This window comes from Pyrgilauda ruficollis, unplaced genomic scaffold (assembly GCF_017590135.1).
Source record: "Pyrgilauda ruficollis isolate IOZ18807 unplaced genomic scaffold, ASM1759013v1 scaffold29, whole genome shotgun sequence".
Classification (NCBI taxonomy): domain Eukaryota; kingdom Metazoa; phylum Chordata; class Aves; order Passeriformes; family Passeridae; genus Pyrgilauda; species Pyrgilauda ruficollis.
Genome location: NW_024524266.1, coordinates 6,467,025 through 6,483,860, shown reverse-complemented (window position 1 = coordinate 6,483,860; position 16,836 = coordinate 6,467,025). Strand labels below are relative to the sequence as shown.

The 16,836-nt window shown below is 38.3% G+C and overlaps 1 protein-coding gene across 1 annotated transcript in view; it reads left to right on the top strand.

The window, feature by feature from the left end:
* The window catches only part of ARHGAP6 (Rho GTPase activating protein 6), a 314,111-nt gene that overhangs the window by 256,386 nt on the left and 40,889 nt on the right, over window positions 1-16,836 (top strand). Inside the window, exon 3 of the mRNA XM_041472498.1 lies at window positions 16,506-16,577. Coding sequence (XP_041328432.1) covers window positions 16,506-16,577 — 72 coding nt within the window. The remainder of the gene's footprint in view (window positions 1-16,505; window positions 16,578-16,836) is intronic.

Below are 16,836 nucleotides of genomic sequence, written 5' to 3'. Positions count from 1 at the left end.
CTCAGGTGTGGCAACCACATCTGGTTTGCTGTCATTGGTAGATTTTCTGAGGCTGTACTCAATGTCACTGTCTGTGTCACTGATGGAGATGCCACACTGTGGTGGTGCCAGTATGCACCCCTGAGGCACACCACTTGTCACCAGTCTCCATCTGGACATTGAGCCACGCTCAGAAACTTTGAGCTTTGAAGAGTGAGTATTGCTTTTGTGTTCTGCTTGCTGTTTCCTGCTGGGAGTGCCATGAAAGGCCAGATATTTGGGGAGTCTTTCAGGTTTGAATCACACACAAGAACTATTTTTATTTTCACAGCATGTATCTACAGGGGTAAATATAAATCTTGAAATTACTTTTAGATATATTCAGTCTGAAAAGTGTAATTGTAAGCACAGAAACTGAGTAAGAATATAATTTTTTGTTAAACATTTAAAAATAAAAGGCATTTTAAAAAGTCAGGAACTCCAGGCTACTGTTTGATTGCTACTGCTGGCCCCATCATTTCATGTATCTCTTGGCTCAGTTTGACTGAGAAATAAATTGGCTATTCAGTTCTGCTCTCCGGTTTGGATGTACCAGTGAGATTGTTAATAAGAGGCAAATAATTTCACATCTGCATTTTTGCTTTGAATGACCAGGTCATGAAATTTTCTGTGTTTTAAGGTATACATCACAAAGGAATAGCTAGTACAAATTAATTTTAAAATGTTGTAATACAATCAATTGAAGGATGAAGCTAGAATTAAGGTACATTTAGTATTTAACTGTCCATCCTGTTTCAAAGCTTGGCACCAGTTTTGACAACAGACATAAATAATATTTTGAAGTGGATATATCTAATAATCACTCTGTCAATCCATGCTACATCTGTGCTGGTACTTTGATAGGAGAATAAGAATCTGCCATATTCTGAAATTATTACAGATTGGTTTAGGCCCTTTGCAGAGACACTCTGAACTCCACTTCATGTTCCTATCATTTTTAAATGTGTGGAATGAAAATTTATGACAACAGTTTACAGGCAGCCATCCAGTTAATCATCTCAGTCAAATATCAAGTTTTATCCATGTGAAACTGGCTTGGGCACTTTGGGCATGCAAGACTGCAAATAAAATAAAATAAAATACCATCACAGCCATCAAGTTAAAAACAGACTCAAGTTAAAAACAGGCTGTTAAGACTGTGAGATGTAGAACTAGTACTGTCTGAGAGAACTAGAGGAGTTCTGTAGGTCTGGAGAGATCCAGAAAAATGAAAGATGTACCCTACAACTCTCTTCTACTTCAGAGAATGTCATATGAAAATATTCATGAGTAGAGGCAAGTGGAACTATTTATGTATTAGAAAATTTAGAAAGCTGTGTATAGAGTTGGACTTCTTTGAGGTTCTTTGGCTGCTTTTCAAAACTTGCTAGAGAATTACATTAGAACATGCATATGCCTGCTAGGCATTTGCTTCCTGCAGGCATTTGAATAATTACATTTACTGGCATAGGTATGGTGAAAAGTAAAAATTCATTGTTCATGGCTAACAAGTGTTTGTGCCAAACGTGCTTGCATGGAGGTTAAACCAGACTACAGATGCCTCTGCCTTATCTTTACAACCACAGAAGTGCTGTTACTGGTTGCTTCTCCATAATGCTTCAGTCCTCCCATGCTCAGAAGGTCCCTTTGTCACAGCTAGTGCAGTTTGCCTCTTCCAGGGCTCATCTGGTTATTCCCACACTTGTGTAGGAATGCACAGACTGTGAGACCTCATGTGTAATCCCTCTCCTTCACTGTATTGTAGCTATTACTGTTAATGAAGAACATTACTCACATCTCCTAGTAAAATATCCTGTGGTCACAGAGAAGGGATCACCTCCCAAAGGAATTTCTTTAACGAGCATGTCATTTAAAATATGCCACAATCGCACTAAAGTAGGTTATTCTAATGAATTCAAGAGGTACTACTTTTACATATACGATGAGATGTTTCACATTTGTTTCTTGTTGTCTTGCTTTTCTGCCTTTTATCTTTCGAATTCTGTAATCAACTCCTTTTTTGCTCCCATGTCATTGCCCCATTTGCCACCAGAAATTAGACCAAGAGTCATTTATCTTATGTTGGTTAATGTGTTAAATTGCAAGAGGATGTAATTTCCAGGCAAAGCATTACACAGTTTCTTTACTAATGCAATTACTCTGTGAAAGATTTTTAATTTGCTGACATTCTGAATGTCACAACAGTACCATTCTGCCGATGCTTCTTTGCAGTTCATGTTTACAATATAGTGTGTCTTTTCTCATTTCAGGAAAGTCAATCTTTTTAAAATAGGAGAAAAAAATGATGATGCAACTCACTTCAGGTGTGCTTGCTTTTTGGTGACATTACGATTTTGTGTATGTCCTTGTGCACAAGTAGTGAGAAAAATGAACCTTTTACAGAAGGTCTTCACAAGCAAATGCTAACTCAAGTTAGATGGCTTCTGCAGAGTAAAACTGGGATCAGAGCAGCAGAGGAGCTCATATTCTTCTGTTCATTGGCTCCAAGGTATCTCTTGAGCTGAGAGGTAGTTGAATGAGTTTTGATTGGATCAGTTTCCTAAATATCTCATGTTTATAATGACTCTCTTAACAGTCCTGTCCCACTTCACTGACCCTGTGTTTGGAAGCAGGGGTAGGAATTACTAGGAATTGAGCAAATGGGGAATTAGGGCTTCAACAGTAATGCAGCTCCTAGAGCATCTGCCTGGGTTTTGAAGGTATGATGGGAACCTGTTGATGAAGGGGCTTGAATAGGATTTGAGATTCAGGGGTCACATTCGGGTCTTCTCTTTATTCAAGAGAGAAAATGACTTCTTGTGCTCTTTCCAGTTCCTAACAGGATGTTTTCTTCCCAGCTTTACAGTGGGGCTGAAGGATTTGTGGAGAGCAAGAATCAATGAGGAGAGCATTTGGGGTTATATGTGGTGTACTGGTGGTTGTGCTGGTACTGGGTTGACAGTGGGACTGGATGATCTTGAATGTCTCTTCAAACCTTGATGATTCTTTGATTCTGTGATGTTTTGGGAGAGAGATTTTTGTCAAATCTGGTTCTCAGGTCATTTGTTTAGTTGTAATGAATATGATGTAAGGGTAGGTTTAGAAGCCTAAATGCAGTCTCAGTCATTTAAGGAAAGCAATTTTAATGGAAGCTGCTGCTGCTTGAACATGTGCTGGTGTATGTTTTTGCATGTGAGCTTTGTGCCATGTGACACTGTGCATCTGCTCACATGGAGTCAGCTCTGTACAACTTGTTTTAGTAAAGGTGAGTTTGAAGGAGGAGGGCTGGATAAGTGTGTGATTACAGACTGAGAGCTGAGACAACTTTGTCTCCGAAATGAAGGAAAACATGGCTGGGCTTTCTGAATTTTTACCATTCATTTGTGTACTTTGCCCCCAGTACATTCCAGTTAAGCTCTGAATAGAAATGGGAATTAAGAGTTACACAATTCTATGCTTCTTGTTTATTTTTGGCAGGGCGTGCTTCTTTCAATCATTTTTGCTTACATTTCTCGCCATTATATTTCATTATTCATTTTCCTTAACACTGAGAGTGACTGTGATTTTTATCTGGGCTTGCATTTTTGTGAGGACTCCAAACTGGTCATTGTTTTTAATCGTTGACCATGTTGTATGCATCATAGCTGTTGTGGTAGTGGAAAACATCGAAGTAAACTGTAGCATATACATTGTGGAGTTACAGGCTCAGGGATGGCTGCTTTTGAACTGGCGTCAGGGTATCTTCTGAGTGAAAAGGCTCATTACCACCCCTCTTAATGCCAACTTCTGCTGATACTTCTCATATAAATACTGTCTCTGGCATGGGCTTATGAGCCATGGATTTTCTTTCAGTGTAGTAGAGTTCATGAAGATTATAGTTAAGTAAGGCTGAGATAAATTCTCCTCCTATATGCTACATTAGTAAATCTTGGCTATGCTCTCTATCAGAGGGACTGGTCAGAGATAAAAACTGTTTAACTTGCTGATTTTCAGACTGAAACTTCCCACCTGTGCCCTCCAATTCAAATATTTCATGGAAAAATGTATTTTTCCAGGGATTCCATTTTCATGCTAAGAAAACAAAACCAGATATCTCTCAGTCTGGGGAAAAAAAAAAAAAAAAAGTAAAATTGAGTTAATGTTTTAAGCTAGGAGAAGTCCCAGCTGCTGCAGGGTAGAGGTTGTGAGACACAGTCTTGAACTATGCTACACAGGCATTTATCAAAGTGAAGGTGACAGGAGTTTTTCCAGGCAGAGAGATAAGAAAACAAGAAAATAACTTTTTAATTTTTTTTTGTCTACCATTAAGAAAATTTGCAGAATTTTTTGTTGGGATTTTTTCTTTCAAATTCTCTTTTTTGCCGCTGTTGAAAAAAGAACAAAATGGAAATATAACAAGATTTCCAGAATATAATTTTTCTAACATTGTAACAGGGGAAATACTTTATTATCTTTAAAACTTAAGAAGGAGGGATGTTCCTTTTTTAAATTTTTGCTGTGAGGCAGTTTTTTTTATAACAGACTATGATGTGCTCAGCAAATTGATTTCCGAGATTTTCTTGTATCACATAGCAGATTTTACATGTCTGTTTACATCAGGAAAGCTTTATTCAACTTAGCTTTTCTGTCAGAGGTAAGCTAATAGGTTTAAAAGCAAAAGGTTTTACTCATTAAAAAAAATCACTACAAACAAAAAACCCTTGTCTTTTTACTAAATAGTGCTTTGTAAATAGTTAGGAGCTTTGATTGAGAAGCAGCGTGCATTTTTGTTGTGCTGTATGAACACAGAACAGAGGTAAAAAATGCTGTAGGCTTCACAGGAAAATCAATGGCACTGATAATGTAAATACAACAAAATAAGTTTATAGCTTAGCACATTTAAAATAAAGATTTGTGTAACATCTGAGAACCTACCTGTTGTGTAGGTGTATTTTGTGGAGAAAGAGGAAAGGAATGAGGACAGGGATAGACACTGAAGGAATACTGAGCTGTGGAGCTCGTTTGGCAGGAGCGCTGACATGCAGGAGACTTTCAGTTCCCTTCATGGTGAAGGAAAGAGATCTTGCTTAAATTCCCAAGGTAAATAAGGAAATATTACAATCAGCCTTTCTGTATGCAAATATCATGAAAAGTTAGAAAGATAGAATCATGACTAGGGTTTCTCATTACTGGGGCAGTTGCTTATTTAGATCCTACCTGTTGTACATTTAGGGTACTGCTTTTGAAACATCAGATCCAGAGACTGCTGCAAGATATATTTGATGTTATGTCCCATAGAATTAAAAAATTTCTTCTGAGACCAAAAAAAAAAAAATAAAAATCTTATCTAATGTAGTTTCTTTAGGAGTGTACTTGAAATAGCTATTGACTTGAAGTACATGTAAGTATATTTGGTATTTTGTCTGTATTAGTGTCAGACATGAAAATCTCAGCTTTCATTTTAAAACATTGATCTTGACCATTGGCCATATTCAAAAGTTGAGATGTGGTAGAGAGAATCAGTGTTGAGAAGCAAAATACACATCGGGAGGCTCTAAAACTGCTTTGCAAAATTAGGTGTATTTTTTTTTTCCTTTGAGAGAACACCAGTGTAACAGAGACATTCTTGGATGTGTTCTGCCAAATCTGTCTTTAACACTTCATGTAGTACTTACCCTTTGATTCTGAATGCCCATCTAGACTGTCCTAGTTTTGCCAATAGTCAAATGTATACATCCAGTGATTTGGTAGTGACTTATGAATTCATGCTGTATTGTGGTTCAAAGCCAAAGAATAAATACCAATAAATATATGCCAAGGAAAAAGCTTTTGAACCTTTATTAAGAATACTGACATTGCAGCCTACCCATTTCCATGTTCTGCTTGCCTTTGCAGAGCTTTGCCAACATGTAACATCAGTATAACATGTATTCTTCCAGTATACTTCTTCAAAAATTTCAGTTGAAAATCAGACTTATTTCTATTATCTTGTGTGTGTTGCTCCTTTCAGAAGTGCATTAGGGAATATTCCTGATGACTTTTTTCTTGCCTTAGGTAGAAAAATTTTCTCTGGTTTTTCCACAGGCATGATTTAAGTGCAGTTGTGGTTGGTGCCAAAAGCGTAATGTCTCTAGATACTGATTAGGAAAGATAAAGTGACTCCAGATAGATTTATTTTATCAGAGCTGTGGTACTATATATATCTTTGCATTAGGCTTTTACACTGAAAAGGCTGTGTTGAGATTTAATGGAGATGTAATCTCCTGCTGAAGGATTTTAAGAATAGATTAGACAGATGTCCATGTGACTCTATTTCTGTGCAGGAAGTCAGCCCAAGTGTTCTTTGCAGAGCTCCTTGTGTCTTTTTTTCTGTGTAGTTTACATTTTCAACACCTGTTTCTGTTATGATTGATGATAGAAAGGACAGGTAATTACTACAGAGAGAAATTATTAGAAGTAAGATCTGTTGGTAATTTTTCAGAGGAATAACGGCTCAGTTGTTTGAGCCACCAAAATGTCCAGTGAGAGACTGCTGCGCCATGATTTCACTTCCATGCACCGAGAGCTCCTCTCTCATTTCATTTCTTCATCACAGCTCTGAGCAGGATTACTGTGGACTAGTTTAATTAGTCTCAGAGAGAGTAAGTTATGAAAGCTGTTTTATTTTCTTTTGTGGCTTCTTCTTTAAGGTGAGAGTCCAAGGAGGACTTGGACACAAGGAGGACACAAAGGAGTCGTAACAACAAGGCAATTCTCAGAAGACAGTGGAGATCTGGCTGCCCTGAACTATCTCTGTGACCACTGGCTGGTCTCCTAAATTCCAGAGGGTTAGAGGAATTTCCTCTTCCTTTGAAGAGCTCAACTCATTCTGACACTGAGATTTGAGATGTGAAGAAGCTTGGTTGCTTCTTTACCTGCCAGCACAGGTGTGCAAATTTATTGATAAGAGTAAATCCAAGGCAAACTACAATCTGGTGATTGGATCTGTTCTGGCCCTGGCTCACTCTGCAGTGTTCAGATTGAAGGTAGCTCTCCTTATCAAATTGAGTCATTTTGACAAGCAATAGCATCAAACTACTCTCTCCTCTCCACGTTATAAAATTACTTTTTATTTAAGTAGTTGAAGCCAGGAGGCAGTAAATTTCTCCTGCTCTGCCCCGCTTCCCCAGTGGACTGAAAGCAGTTTTAGAGCTTGTATGTTTATTTTTCTACCTAATTTCATTTGGTATTTTGAATTTTTTTTTTCAGTACAGCTAAAATTTGTGATGGTCAAACAGAACCACTTGGGGGTCAAGCAGAAGCTGGATGACTACTCCAGTGATTTCTCTGCATATGTTATGAAGTAATTATCTAGTATATGTTTCTGTGCTTTATTGAATATTTTCATTGACTGTAGTTGTTTTCATTTATTAGTATAGATAATTTTTAACCTGGGTTTTTTGAGGTTTTTTTTTTTGACCTGTTTAATGCTGACAGTTTTTCTGAGTTATGAAAACACTCCGAGAAGGGGGTGTTGTTCAGTCTTTCTCAAAGCTTTCAAACCTCTGCCCATCATCATGGTTTCTGAGTGTCTCCCACGTAGAGAGAGGGGCAGCAACAAGGGCCCTGATGTATCACAGACTATTTAAGTCAGGAACTTTCCTATCTTTGGAGATTAGGGAAGCTCCTGTCGCACTGTGGATACTGCTGTAACGTGAAAAAGTAGCGTCTGTATTTTGTCTTGCACCTGCTACTTGAAGTTACTGTTTCATGAATCCTCTCATCAGTGTCAATGTAGCAAATATGCCCGGAAGCCTAGAAGGAGTGGTTCCCTCTAATTTCCCTGTGTCTAGACACATTTTTTTTTCCATTATTGACACAAGACGTGCTCAATCAAAAGACCTGGACCACTTTCTGTGGCTGTTTTTTTAAGGGCTTTGTTGGAGGGTGGGAGGTGGGATTTTGATATTATTTTGTTAGATTACTGTGACTTGGGATTTCTTATGACACAGGCAGTGCTGTGCTAATGTAGGTGCTGAAGCGAGCAGAGCTGTGTATGAGTTGAAAATCTGAGTGTGTTTATGCACAGGGAAGTCAGACCTGGCATTGTCTGTCTGTTTTCCCTTTCCAGGAATCTGCCTGCTTTTTGCTGCTTTTCACTAACAGCCACATACAAGGGCATTTGACCTTTCCTTCATAATCCTCTAAAAGCTGCCAGATAGCTTTGCATGGGTTTTTTGAGTTACTTCCATCACCCCATCTATGTATGGCAGCAGCAGCTATTTTCCTCATTCTGACATAGAAAAGTACTTGGGCAACTATCTATTTTTGTGTCAAAATGAGCTTTTTCCTGGGGTCCAGCTAAAAATTTAACAAATCAGTTCCCAAACAATTATAATTTAGTGTTTGGATTCTAAAACTCACTGAATGTCTTGTTCCTCGGAGCTTGTGTAATGCAGCCATCTAAAATATATTATTAGTTTAAAAATACTTAAATGGCAAAAAAACTATATATGTTTTCATTACAATAATGGCAAAATAACTGAAGAGGGTTTTTTCCCCTGGCTTCTCCAACACAGTTTCTTCCAGTCAATAGTCCAAATGCAAAAAGATTGAGGACTACCTTAAACCAAAAAAAAAAAAAACCAAACCCAAAAAAACCCCAAAAAAACCAAAACAAAACAAAAAAAAAAAAAAAAAAAACAAAACCAAAAAAACCCCAAAAAAACCAAAAAAAAAAAAAAAAAAAAAAAAACCAAACAAAAAAAAATCAAATTGAAAGGAAATATAGAAAACTTCATTCTTCGTTTTGTTGTGGTGGTTTGAAAAATTCTGCAACTATTAAAAATTCTGTTATTTTAAGAATATTTATACATAGCTTGCACAAACAAGGCAGGCATCCACTTTTTACTTGCTGAAGTGTTTCTTTTGGTGCAGCTGTGCTGTGCTCATCTGTAAGACCTGCAGCTTCCTGCACAGCAGGAGTGCAGTGGCCTGGGCAGGCCTGGGAAGCTGCTCCTTCCCAGCTCTTCTCCTTCCATGGGTGGGCTCTGACATCCCTCTCCCTCTGGCTGTGGCTTCAGGAGCCCTGACCTCACTCCAGAGCTCAAATCCCATATTCCCTATCAACTTAGGTTTGGTTCTCACCCTTAGAATACATTGTACCTGCATTTGCCCACCAGTTAATGCAAGTTCATGACAGAGAGTCATGGAAGAACATATTTGAAAATACAAAGGTAGTTATTTCTTTACAACATATATACCTGGAGTCTAATTAAGTTCTTAAATGCACCAGGGAACATGTAGGCAAATGCAGGGGAAATGTCATGTTTTCTTATGGTTCCTCTAGCCATAGGAGTTGAGTAGTATTTGCTATCTGAATTAAAGCAGTGACCAAAGTAAGTTGTTGTTTTGTCGGTTGTGGTGGTGGCGGCATCTTGGTGTTGTTTGTTTTTTTTGGGGTTTTTTTTGTTGTTTTGTTTTTTTGGTTGTGGTGGTGGCAGCATCTTGGTGTTGTTTGTTTTTTTGGGGTTTTTTTTTGTTGTTTTGTTTTTTGGGGTTTTTTTTTGTTGTTTTGTTTGGTGTGTTTTTTCTTTGTTTCTGGGGTTTTATGTGAAGGAGAGTTAATACCTATTTCACTGCAGTTATAGTCTCTATTTTTGATAGAAATAGGCCTTGCAAATAGGTTTCAATAGAAATAGTGCATTTTTCTAGATTTGAGTCTAGTTTGGAACTACACTTTTCAGATTTGTTTTCCTAAAAGACAGGGCAGTCTACTGGTGATATGCTCAGCAAGTATCAATTGATATATCACCTTTGCCTTCAGAATAGCTGTTCAGTATCAGCTGATGTGTATAAAAGAATCTATTAGTACCTGGCAAGCAAATTATGTAGGATTGGTTGTTTGGGTTTTTTTTTTAAATTTGTATCACAACCACGGGAGGTTATTTGATTAATAAAACTGTAGTTTTATTTGTGTTATTTGATAAATAAAACTGTAGTTCCTGTAGGGGTGCAGCTTTCTTTTGAGGTAGGTGAGATTTCCATCAGTTTTTCCTTCTAGACGAGTTCCATGGAAACTTATGCATATGTTCTAGATAAATAATTTAATTTGTCTACCAGTATCACCAAATTCTTACTGTTCAACAGTAAAGAAATTGTATATAGTGCAGCTTTTAAACATTCAGCAGCTGAATCACTCAAAACCTGCACAGCTGGGCTTTGTAATTTGTCTGTGTTTCATTTTAACAATAGTAGTGCCTTAGCCCAGAGGCAGTGAAGCCTTGGTCGGAAGAAGATGCACTAACCACAGTTTATCAAAGAGCTGCTGGGATGTGGAAGAGGTGAATTAAAAGCACACTTTTGTCTGCTGCTTGTGGGTTTCCTCAGCTGGTTGTGCTGTATGCACCGTGTGTTGCTAAGAACGTTGTTTCCTGCGCAGTCGTCTTTCCCCACAGCTCTCCTGGTTTCTCACGGTTGCCCCGGGAAGGGTTTGGCTCAAGTGCTGCTCCTGTCCAGCCCTGTCCCCCTGTGCACAGCCCAACAGGAGGGATGTCCCTTCTCCTGAAAAACCGGCTTTGACTTCAGCTCTGCCCTTTTCGTGCTGTTCGTTCTGCCATAAGCACATTCTTCAGGAACTTCTCAGAGAGGGGAATGCTGAAGCTTGTTTGCTGCATCACAGGAAGCAGCATCAGAGGAAAGCTGCCTCTGTTGTGTGTGTGGTGCCTTTAGTGAGCAGCCTGAACCTGGTGCTGTGGGTTGAGGTGAGCATCTACCAGCCAGATGTCACCTGGAAGGTCATGACTGCTTTAAGTCAAAGTGAAATAGAGTGTGGAACATAGACCATAAAGGGACAATAGACCAAAGCTTCTGAATAAATACAGTAATCTGCATCACTGATGGAGGTCTTGTGTGTGTATGGCTGAGGCAAAGGAAGAGTGTGATAAGAAATACCTGAAGGCTCAGCCTTCCCCTTTTCATATTGCTTTGTGTGCTAAAATCCTGTTTCTCTGGTTGAATTTTATCTTCCATCTGTGTTGCAGCTGGCAGTGCTTTGGAAGTTACTGCATGGGGACAGGGCATTTCAACACGTTTTTAAAAATAAATATTTCAAGATGGACTTTTATAGTCACAGAAATGGCTAAGTAAAACCAGCACCCTCTTCTTCAGCAGAGCAGCCCCAAGTGCATATTCAGAAGTAAATTTTCTTTGTATAGTGACCCAAAGAAGCGTCTGCAACCACAAACACTGTGCAACTGTCAATGAATGAAGTGCAGTCTTGCCTTTATTGTGCTCTGTCAACAGAATTTAGCAGTGTTTTCTGATTGACACTCTCAATTGCTTGCAGTATTGCACAGGCCAGAGAGACTGCAGCTTGACATTTGGCACACAGGCTGGCTGTGGGAGGCTGGCACTTGGGCAATGAGTTGTTCTGGATGAGTGAACCAAAGAGTGCTCAAGAGAGGTCTAACTTTGTGCTTTGTGGTGCCATTGGTAGTAATTTTTAAGACAGAATTGATTGCAATCTTAGAAGATATATTTTATTTTTTTTTCTTTAAGTGCTGTTAGATCCAATTAGTAGTGGCTATTAAGAAAAATGGCCATGAACAGAATTAGAATTACTATGAAGAAGTAGTTTAGAAATCTCACAATATCAACCTTTTTATCCATTTCTGTTTTTATAATTGAACTGTGGGTCTGATAATAATTTCTGAGATAGGTCCTCTTTTTATAATGTGTTAAAATAAACCTTAATTATGAAACTTGACAAACATTCTTCCCTAAACAGACAAGAAACTCATTTCTCTTAAGCAAAGGAACTTGCCAATAAATGGTAAGTTCTCTTTGTTCTCCAACCCTGTCAGCAGCATATCATCTCTTATGTCAAAAGCGAGTTAAATTAGTTTGAAGGATTTGTATGAATTTATGAATTATGTTTTTGAGTAAAAAGTGATAAAAAGAGTCCTTGCATGTAAGTAACATAAAAGGAATATCATTCTTATAGATAATCCACCAGTCCATGTATAAGGAAAGTGCTGAAGAATCCTATTTTTGTTACAGATTCACTTCAAGCATATTTGAGAGGGTATTTTTTTTCATTACCTGAAGCCCAATACTATAGTATTGTCCCAGAAATTATGTACAAAGCTTGGGCTCTGTTGTACTTTTTAACTGCATAATTTATTAATTAGTAAAAGCATATTGGATTAAGGTTTCAAAGGATATTAACTATTAAGGGATATAATCTGAAACTGTTGGCCAAGACTTCCTGAGTATTAACTTTGTGTGCCACTAACTTTATAATTCTGAGCTAATTCCCTATACCTAATTTGTGATGCTTTAGCTTATGCTGAGTAACACTTCTACCTACCAAACAGACTTGTTCATTTCCATAAATGTATATTGAATAAACAAGTACTGGAAGTGAATAGTAACAGGCTTCATGCTGCACTCTCTCTTTCAGTCATAGAAGGTGGGTGGTTGGTAGGTGGTCTTGTGCAAAGCAACAGAACAACAAGTTTAAAAATGTACAAAGTTCTCTTTCTTTCTTTTCATGTTTTAACTGTTAAAGCTGAAGTTTATATATCCACAGTGTGGAAATGACTTCTTATTACCTAGATTGTAGAACCACGGTCTCACTTAGAGAGAAATCTAAGCCTGCAAATGGTCTGTAGAGAATCTGGGATTTGATAGTATAAATGCTTAAAAAATTGTGCTAGTGATGACACTGCAGGTGAATTTCAACTTTAACCCAAAATATTTAATTTGATTTATTTGATAGTCTTAGAAGTCAGATTGTTCAATTCTTGTAAAAAGTCGGTAGATCAGTACAAATAATCTTGTATTCTGTAGGCTGTGTGGTTCACTGGCAGAGTCCTAAAGAGATGACCTAATTTTTCAAATAGAAAAGACTTTTTGGCATTAACTGAACCTGGAAGTGCTCACCACTTTGGAAAAACAGGTCACATAGCAATTTAATGTGCACTCAGGAGTTTGATTCTAGACTCTTGGTCTTTTAAATATTCATTGTGCTAGTCTTAATAAATAGATGCCTAGGGAGTGATGTATGCATTGCAGTGAAAAATGCAGCAAGCATATAAATTAGTAAGTGCTGTACAGATCAAGTCCATTTCCGAAAAACAAACTGATCTGCACAGCTGCCTGCACAGGTGTCCTTCAGGAAAACAGAATGGGTTAGCAAAGGAAAAAACCACACAGCCTCCTTCTCTGTGACAGTTGTCCTTTGAGTGCTTCTCTAGTCTTGCTAATGTTCTTGAGTGGAACCTGTTGAAGGAGCAGTGTATTGTTGATCTATAGAAAGAAGACATAAATTGACAATTCATTGACACAAAAGGCTGAACAACAGCCCAACAGCTTTTATCACTATGTGGTTTAGACTTTTCCAAAGTGAAAATTAAAAATAGCAATCTATCCATATCTAATAGTGCTTCAGACTGATACAATACTGTTTTGCACAAGTATTTGCTAATTAGTTAAAAAACATACAGTAGGTATTAAGCGTGGGTAATGATACTTTGCCTGTTTCTCAATAATGTTTTGGATATTAATTGTATTTTCAAAACTACACTGTAGCTAATAAATACTAAGCATTATTATTGTGGATGGGATTCATTTACTATGCAAAACTGCTGGGGTTGCATAAGTCTTTAAACACATTATGAATATTTCAGCAGTGTTCATGCCTGATGTGCCCTGTATTAACAGTCATTTGAAAACATGTTTATATGTACAGAGGAGAGACTGTAATTTATCATGTCTTTTGCTGGGGAGGATGAGAACTTGAACTGACCTCAGACCTCTTGGCAGATCTTTTGAGCTTTAGCTTTTTACTGAGATTCTTCTCAGCCTTATTTTCATATGTAACTCTTTTTCTCTAGGGGTAAGCTGTAAATGTAAATGATCATAGCAAAACACTGCATTTTACATCAAATTTTGATTCTTTCTCTCATTTTTTTATGTCTCAGTAGACTTCAGTGGGATGTCAGAATATCAATAAATGAGTTTTTGGAGAATACAGCTCTGTGACTCCAAAGAAATATAAATCATCTATCAAAAAGGGTCTGTGAAGCAGTAATTTGAATTTATAACATGGATATTATAGATATAAGGCCAAAACACAACGATAGCAGAGAACCTTATAAAAACAAACTGTACTGTCAGGCGTATGTAAGCAGGCTACCAACTATTCACATTGCCAAGAGGTGAAAGAATTTCTCTTAAAAACTCAATCATAACAACAGAAAATGCCAGAAGGTATGAAAAGTCTGGGCTTTTCATCAATCAGAATATGACTTTGAATTATAGCCTTGTCATGTGGCTAAGAAAAAAGGAAAATCTAATCCTAGACCATATCAGGCAATGAATTACCACCATTATACTGCTGAACTCTCCCCCAGAATATCTTATCCATCCAGTCAGCCTTATTTCAGAGAGATGAATTATCACCAGAGCAGGTGTGGGAAAAGGGGAGTCGGCATAACCAGCACTTGGCAATTGTACACCGAGACAGGAACTGAATATCCGAGTTGGGGGTGCTGGGAACCCTTTCATCCAGGAGGGCTGCTGCTATCCTGGGGTGCCTCAGGAAGATCAAGGGAGGTGATCGTGCCCATCTTCTCACCCTCAGTGAGGCCACATCCAGAGTGCTCTGTCCACTTGTGGGCTCCTCAGCACAAGAGAGACAATCTGGTACTGACGAGGGTCCAGCAAATGCCTACAAAGATGATGAAGGTCTGGAGCATCTCTCTTATGAGGAGAGACTGAGGGACCTGGGCCTGTTTAGGCTTGAGAAGAATGAGAGGAGATCTCATCAGTCCACATAAATATCTCAAAGATGGGTGCCAAGAGGATGGCACCAGACTTCTTGCAGTGGTGCCCAGTAACAGGACAAAGAGCAATGGCCATAAACTAAAACACAAGAATTTTCACCTCAACATGACAAAGAACTTCTTTACACTCAGGAGGTCAGAGCACTGGAACAGGTTGCCCAGGGAGGTTGCAGATTCTTCCTCTCTGGTGACATTCCAAACCCACCTGGACAAATTCCTGTGTCACCTGCTCCAAGTGACCCTGCTCTGGGGGGTGGTTGGACTAGATGATCTCCTAGGAAGGGCCTAGAGGTCCCTTCCAACCCATTCTGTGATTCTGTGGTATCCTGGAAATAACTGCAGAGTGCAAGTGGAGTCGGTTCAACCACCATTACAAAAAGTAAAAAGAAATGTTATTTTTAAAATAAAATACTATTAATTTGCTATAAAAAAGTCAGAATTTTTGAGCAGTCTATCGGGTAATGTTCTGGACTTGGTTTTCAGAAGGATTTGAGGGACAAGTATGGAGAAGTAGCTTGTGTTCTCTCATGACCCCTAATTGCAAAGATGAGAGTTCATTAACAAAGATCCACTTCACTCCTTTGTGGTATGTTCCTTGCTATAAAAGACTTAAGACTTACTTAAGACACTGGCTTATACGACTAGAAAAATGTGTTGAGACACATTACTTGGTGACTCTCCTGCCCTAAAAGTGAAATGGATATGGTGTGCTCATTTTTGATTTTTTGCCATATTACAAAACCAGTAAGGGAAAAGGTACATGTTCATTAAACTTTATCTAGAGCAGTGTCTATGTTAGCATATCAGTCCCTGTGGTAGACCCTTTATATTGCTTTGGAACTTAAAAAATTCCAAAGGTACAAGTTAAAGCAGGCCCCTGACTTAATCCCTGGTATTTGTTGAGACCTAATAAATAAAATCCTGTTTTGTTGACATTTGATTATAAAAGATGCTGCTGAAGGAAATAATGATAGCCAACCTTTTGATTTAATTGTTTCAAGAACGAACCTGCCTCTGATATTGCTTAAAACCATTGGTCCTTAATACCTAAATGAAAACTTGGACCACATATCGGTTGTCAGAACAAAAATTTTTCTGAGGCTCTAATCCATCTGAACCAATCTGGACATGCTGTACTCAACTGCCAGCTCCCAGCGTGAGCTCAGATCAGATGGGTCATGTGAAGGTGGTCAGCTATCACCCAGCTGGTATGGCTGGTATGAAGAGCTTTATCCTGGAGGTTAGGAATCCTCCCTTTCCAAATACTACCTTTAGTTCCACACCTGAATCACAGCCTTGTGACCATGAATGAAGGCTTTAGGATAAACCATAAACCTTTTAGGTTTATGGTGCTTTGCTTTTAAGAGCATCCAGCAAAAAACCTCCCTTGTTAACTCTTCAGTGACCACGCATGTGTAAATGTGCCCAGCAGCATGCAGGGGATACATTTGTGTTCCCCAATACAGCCTCAGCGTTTGCGTGAGCAAAGCCATACTCCTTTGGGCCAGAGGACTGTGACAGTCCCCAGCTTTTGTGAAATGTGTCTCACACCCTTCCTGATCCCCAGTGCTGTGACCATCTCACTCCATGTTCCTACAGCTTGTGCAGCACTTTGTTCAGGGTTACTTCTCTTCACTTACTTCCTTTTTTTTGTTTTCTTTTTTTTTTTGCCACTTGCAGATGGACAAAAGAGGAAGAAGTCACTGAGAAAGAAACTGGACTCTTTAGGAAAGGAGAAGAACAGAGACAAAGGTAAAATTAGTACATATTTGGTGATCAGGTCTTAGTTTTGCATATGAGATTTCTTTAGTCTCATACGTACTTTTTGAAGTAGAATGTTGTTGAGCTGATATACTGTCTAGGAATTTATTTTCAGCTTAAAAAATATGTTCTATCTTTTTTTGTTTGACTTCAGTATAAGTCAGATCTCTTCAACTGAAAGGTTTTGGTTTTGATTTGGTTTTGTCAGTTTTGGGGATTTTTTTTCCTGAGAAAAAACGGAAGACTTAAA